The sequence below is a fragment of the Populus trichocarpa genome, chromosome 10 (genome assembly GCF_000002775.5).
Source record: "Populus trichocarpa isolate Nisqually-1 chromosome 10, P.trichocarpa_v4.1, whole genome shotgun sequence".
NCBI lineage: Eukaryota > Viridiplantae > Streptophyta > Magnoliopsida > Malpighiales > Salicaceae > Populus > Populus trichocarpa.
This window is the reverse complement of record NC_037294.2, coordinates 17572282-17579055: the sequence shown is the minus strand read 5'-3', so window position 1 is coordinate 17579055 and position 6774 is coordinate 17572282. Positions and strand designations below refer to the sequence as shown.

The following is a 6774-nucleotide window of genomic DNA, read 5'->3' as shown; positions in this document are numbered from 1 at the left end:
AACTAATGACCTATTGATGGACTTTATGTTTTGAATTCAAGGCCCTCGTAATAATTGTATTCCTTCTAGATCTAAACCAAGTCCGTTTCTTTTTATTTTCCTCCCTAAATCATAACGAAATATATTGAAACAGTTGATTTTATCTTTTAAATTAAAGAGTTGTAGCTGAACGATCATCCTGCAGTTCCCAATTCCATATTTCACTCTTTACAGCATAGATTTCTTCTGGGCTGTCGAGTGTCCAAGTGACCTTAATATTTAACTCTGGAATATAGCGTGTAACGCTGTCCTGAGAGCCCCCACTTGGAGTACATGTTTGCAAGTCATAAAAATTGTGAATTAGAGAGTGCTCCTCACGTATTTCTCTCTTTACAACACATAAAAATCCACAATGAATCAAGTATAAAACAAGGCGGAGAACACAATCAGTAAATACTCGAACAGTTTTTGTCAGTGTGACATACCAGTGCTGACAAGAGATCAAAAAAGCAACATGAAGTGGTGGTTTTGCACCTTTCTCCTCCTTGTTCAGTTTGAGTTGTACATGGTGTCAGCCATATTGCCACAGAACCCTGTCAAAGATTTAGTTAAGCCTCTGGGAGCACCGTCGATCTTGTCTCCTCAAGATTTCCTGTCTCTTAGCTACTATCAAAAAACTTGTCCTGCTGCTGAAGAAATAATTCACCGAAAAATGAAAGCTTGGTTTCTAAAGGATTACACCTTGGCAGCTAGCATCATTCGCTTGCACTTCCATGATTGCGCTATTAGGGTAAGCACTAAATGATGACCAAAAATCTTGCACCTCTAATATATATCCTTCACGACCATTGCACTAGCTAGTATTCTCAACCTGAGAAAAGGTCTCAGGTTTTGGCATCTTTTATGCACCAAATGATGGTCATTAATTGGTTTTTTCCTTTTCTTTTAACTGATTTTATTAATGATAGAATTGCTAGTCTCGTATAAGTCTTATGAGACAAAAAATATTGACAACATGCAATGCAGGGATGTGATGCTTCTATCTTGTTGAACCATCGAAATAGTGAAAGGAGAGCTTATGCTAGCAAGACACTGAGAGGTTTCCAAGTGATTGATGAAATTAAAGCAGAGCTTGAGAGGAAGTGTCCAAAAACTGTCTCATGCGCGGACATTCTCACAGCTGCGGCTAGAGATGCCACTCTTCTGCTTGGAGGTCCATTCTGGGAAGTCCCATTTGGGCGTAAAGATGGAAAAACTTCCATTGCCAAAGAGGCTGACCTTGTTCCTCAGGGCCGCGAAAATGTCACAGCTCTGATTGATTTCTTCCAGGAAAGAGGATTGAGCATTCTTGATTTGGTTGTTCTCTCAGGTTCACACACAATTGGAAGGAGCAGTTGCTATTCATTCATGCACAGACTCGCTAACTATAAGGGAACTGGCAGGCCTGATCCTACCCTTGACAGACAATACTTGAGGAACTTGACAGGAAGTTGCAAATGGAGTTCTAACTTGGTCAATCTAGATAGAACAACTCCAAAGACTTTTGACGTGGAGTACTACAACAACCTTGGCAAGAAAAAGGGGTTGTTGTCAACAGATCAAGAACTCTACTCGGATCCAAGAACTGCGCCATTCGTTTCAGCATTCACAGATCAGCAGCCTGACCTTTTCTTTAATCAGTTTGCAGCGTCAATGGTGAATCTTGGAAACATTCTTGTCTATACTGCTCCGAATGAAAGCGAAATCAGACTGGACTGTAATTATGTTAATCCCGCACCTAGCAAAAAGGGCAATCCACCACGACGCGGTTAAGTAAATCTGCTACGGATCAATGTCTGTCCAGCTCGGCGCAGTTACAACCCTTGATGGATGTCCATTCCATTGCGGTTTTTCCATGACATTTTGTTCTTATTTCTCGACAATTAATGATTCTGGTTTTATTTAAATAAACTTATACTCGGCCTTGTTTGTCTCGCATCTTGAAGTAGTAGTGTATATGATGATCGATAATTATCTTAATTATATTTCGATCAATAATTACTCTCACCCCTCGTGAATTGTAATCTTGGATTCCAGTTACTGCAAGTTACAATAGATGCCACGCTCCTTCCTCCCCACTCATGTTTTGATCCCCTGGAAAACAGGGATTCACTGTAATAACTGATAAATGGCTGATACGGCTCGAGTGCACGTTAAAACGGGACTCAACTCACAAGAACTCCCTTGTCATCGTACAGCAACTTCACTCCATCATCCTTCCAAGATCCAACCACTCCATTGTTAACTTTGGTATTTCAAGATTGGTTTGTTATTAAATGCTATTTGCTTATTAATGATTTTGCTCAGGGTTTTACATTAAAAAAAAAGGTTTTTTAATGAATAAATGATTCGGGCGTGAATTTTTCTTTAATTTTGGACATTATTTGACCTCTCTGTAAATAGAAGATAGTGGATGGATCACCAAATGTCTATTCTTAATAAGAGATATTATTCAACACAAACTCTTAAATGTAAGAAAGACTTGGTTTGATTGCGCATACCAATAATGTGAGATTCCTGACATTTTAAATCAGTATTGCATTCTAATTATATTTGTGAAAAAATTTAATTGTTTTTATTTCAAGTTAATTTTTTATATTTTTAAATTGTTTTAATATACTAAAATATATATATATATATATAATAATAATTATTTAAATATATATTTAAATAAAAAAAACATCTAAAAAAAAAATACAACCTTTATTACTCTACAGACAAACTGAAAAATATTTGGCTGACTTTCAGGCAATGGTTCATGACACCCACTAACTGACTTGTCAATTTTTTAAGGTCAAGGCCCACCCGATGGATGGGTGTTCAATAATAGTAGATCTCGAATTAAATCATCAATAATTTATTCTATAATAAAGTTAAAATCACTACAATTACAAAGTTACATATCTATATGTTATTCTATAATTTCTTAAACTTTTTTTAACTATATTATTTAGCAAAGCTCTCGTAATGTAGTATTTATTATAAATAAATAAATATTTATTTATTTATTTTATTAATATTTATAGAATAATATTATACTAATTAATGTAATTATCTTTATTTTTATTTTTTTTTGCGTTTAAATAAAAAATTTAAATCAGATATAGAATTTTGCCTTCTATTGGCTGGAAGATAAAATTACAAGCACAGTGGTTGGATTTTATTTACAAGGGAAGATGATTAATTCTTTTTTTTTTTTTGTGTTGTTTGTCATTGCGTATCATGTAGTATTTTATAAAAAATAATTTTTATAAAATAATAATTTTTATATTTTTAGATTGTTTTATATATTATGTTAAAAATATTTTTTAAATAAAAAATATATTTTAAAAAATAATAACTTTTACATTCCAATCACTATTTTAAGGGCCCATCCTCTTTAATTCCATTGAATCCAACTCACCCATCTTATCTTCCTCTTTTCTTCTTTTTTTCAGAACCTTTTTACGCTTAATTTGTACTTTAACCTTTTCTCCAAAATAAATAAATAAATAAATAAATCCTCCCGAGTCCTGACAACTCATCATTACCATTTCTTTGACGATCCCACTTTTCTCAGAGTCCAAAACGTCAGAATTAAAAGGAACAGAAAGTACTCTCCAAGGATCAGAAGATCCCAAATCCAATTGAGACTGACTGAGTTGATCGTTGCCAGCAACAGAACCATGACAAAGAAGGCATTGTTGATAGGCTGCAACTACCCAGGAACAAAAGCTGAGCTCAAAGGCTGCATAAATGATGTCAAGAGGATGTACCAGTGTCTTGTTGATCGTTATGGTTTTTCTGAAGATAACGTAACTATCTTGATAGACACGGATGATTCTTACACACAACCAACTGGGAGAAACGTGCGCCAGGCGCTGAAGGATCTGGTTCGCTCTGCCGAGCCTGGAGACATGTTGTTTGTCCACTATAGCGGACATGGGACAAGGTTGCCTGCTGAAACTGGAGAGGATGATGATACTGGTTACGATGAGTGCATTGTCCCTTGTGATATGAATCTTATCACCGGTAATGTCTTTATCTTCTCTTGTCTTTTGTGGTTCCTCTCTCTCTCTCTCTCTCTCGAAAGATTGGTTTTGATTGATGTGATCCGATTTAGTTTCTTTCAGTAATCTGATCAACAGCAGTTTGTGATTGATCTTATTTGTTTCTGGGGGTTCTTTCTTTTTTTTAATTGCGATCATGGTGGATTGTTTTAGATCTTTTTGTGGATAGGAAATTTGAAGGGGGGAAAAGCACCTTTATTCTTTGTTTGGTTGGATCCCTGGGAAATTGATTCTAAGGAGCCGCGCTACTGTATGTGGTTTTCTAAGAAAATACCATTAGTTTTGTTTTTTGGTTTTTTTTTTTTTTTTTGTCAGTGGAACGTCTTGACTCTTGATCTCTGTGCTTGAGACTGTCAATTTTGAATCTTGATTTGTTAACTCTCTTGGACCTTTGCATTTTCAATAATTTAATCTGTTGTGGTGGAGCTGTTATTGCTCAAAGCTATTAGGATTGTTGAAGAGATAATTTGTGTAGTCTCTTTATTCTAACAAGAGAGATGCAGAGTCTTTGTTATTGCAAAAACAAATTGTTGGATCTTTAGTCATGAGGTTTTTGATAAATACAGGTTTATTTTATTGTTTCTTGGCACGATGATCATACATCACATTACAAGTTCGCATGCCAGGGTATTTATAGGACACAATCCAGTTTTGCGCTCTGAAATAGTTTGGAGCCTGCTTGATGGTCCATGCATTTGTTCAAAGAGAATCAATTCATTGGCAAAAAGTATTACTGATGGATGAAGAGCATGAACCATGAATTATTCAAGCAAATAATTAAAACATCAGAGCCAAGGGGTTTTTATCATTCATTTTGTTTTTATCATTCTCTTGTATTGGTTGTTATTAATCTAATTGATAAAAACTCGACTTGTTTGGAAATGGAAATGATTTTACGGAATTATTTGTTTCCCTTGACTGCGTAGTTACTAGAATGATTCGTCATAAATGTTGCTTAAGCAAATTCCATTCTAACTTCCAACTCGGATGTTTGTGAACAGATGATGATTTCAGAGATTTTGTGGATCAGATCCCACAAGGTTGTCGCATAACAGTTGTATCTGATTCATGCCATAGTGGTGGCCTCATTGATGAGACTAAAGAGCAGATAGGGGAGAGCACAAGGCGTCAAGAGGAGGAGGAGGAGGAGGAGAAAGAGAAGGAGGGGTCTTCTGGGTTTGGATTTAAAAGTTTCTTGAAACAGACCGTGAAAGATGCATTTGAATCTCGTGGAGTTCACATTCCTTCTGGATTGCACCCCATCCGGCATGTCAAGGAGGAAGATTTTGATGACAGAGCAGTTGAAGGAGACTATGGTGAGCGAGAGTACGTGAAAAGTAGATCTCTGCCTCTCTCAACTCTCATAGAAATACTCAAGCAAAAGACTGGTAAAGATGACATTGATGTTGGGAAGCTGAGGCCAGCCCTTTTTGATGTCTTTGGAGAAGATGCAAGCCCTAAGGTGAAGAAGTTCATGAAGGTTATCATGGATAAACTCCAACTTGGTGATGGGGAAAGTGGAGGTGGTGGACTCTTTGGAATGGTTGGGAATCTTGCCCAGGAATTTCTCAAACAAAAACTGGAGCAGAACGAGGGGTATGCACAGCCTGCCCTCGAGACTGAGGTGGGTAGCAAGCAAGAAGTTTATGCTGGAGCAACTAAGCGTGCACTACCAGATGGTGGGATTTTGATCAGTGGCTGCCAAACAGACCAAACTTCTGCCGATGCCAGTCCAGGAGGAAATTCAGCCGAAGCATATGGAGCTCTTAGCAATGCCATCCAGACTATACTTGGGGAGGCGGATGGTGACATTTCTAACCAGGAGCTTGTTTTGAGGGCCAGGAAGATTCTGAAGAAGCAGGGTTTCACTCAGCGACCTGGCCTCTACTGCAGCGACCATCATGTTGAAGCTCCATTTGTGTGCTGACCTGAATGGTTTCTCCAGTACTAAGAGAGGAATAAATTTTATGTGCGTGTGCGTGTGCGTGTTTTTTGAGTGGACTGTGCTGATTTTTATTGTGCTTTCCGTCTGAACTACAAAACCTTGGACCAAAAATGGTAATATTCAAGTTTTATGGCGCCTGAACCTTGATGCAGGCTGGTACAATTCACATAGACCATACTGCCGAGTTAACCCTTTCTTTTCCTAACATGCTATCCAAAATTACCCTTATTTTAATCAACGGCAGTAAAAATGAATTTAGGTGAGAAGTCTTACATTAAACTTTGAAAAGAGAAAGCAAGCAAATCAAATTAAAAGATAAAAATTGATGCATTGGTGCGTACACAAACATCATCTGTATGTTTTGGTAGAAACGATTGAACGTATAACATGCTTAGAATGTAGTTACAGGTTGACCTAAAGAGAAAAAAAGATCGAAATTAAGCTCTTGCCTGTGCTTTGCAGATGGAAAAGAGGAACCCACCACATCACGGCCGCACTCGCATGAAGATGACCCCCTTCTAATTTATCCAGACATCCTGCTTTCCATAATAACTAATTAGTGGGGGCTTTTAATTTAACGAAGTTTCGTGGCACCACAAGGAGCTCCTCACATCCAACGATGCCGGAAATTCATTTTCTGATTTGTGTCCCTCTATTCATTAAACACAACACTAGTGCTAAAACCTATCCAATTAGAAAGCGGCATAATTGAGGATAATATCAACATGAACACAGAAGGATTTCAACACTGGTGCTAAAACC

At 37.2% G+C, this 6774-nt stretch overlaps 2 protein-coding genes across 2 annotated transcripts; both read left to right on the top strand.

Moving 5' to 3' along the window:
- The first annotated feature begins 254 nt into the window (after positions 1-254).
- LOC7481610 (peroxidase 7) lies at positions 255-2024 on the top strand. Its single transcript, XM_002316123.3, has 2 exons — positions 255-769; positions 1006-2024. Exons 1-2 carry the CDS (start codon positions 494-496, stop codon positions 1789-1791), a joined length of 1062 nt encoding a protein of 353 aa, XP_002316159.2. The 5' UTR covers positions 255-493; the 3' UTR covers positions 1792-2024.
- A 1462-nt stretch (positions 2025-3486) lies between these two features.
- LOC7464570 (metacaspase-4) lies at positions 3487-6182 on the top strand. Its single transcript, XM_002316122.4, has 2 exons — positions 3487-4029; positions 5069-6182. Exons 1-2 carry the CDS (start codon positions 3684-3686, stop codon positions 5992-5994), a joined length of 1272 nt encoding a protein of 423 aa, XP_002316158.2. The 5' UTR covers positions 3487-3683; the 3' UTR covers positions 5995-6182.
- The last annotated feature ends 592 nt before the right edge of the window (positions 6183-6774 follow it).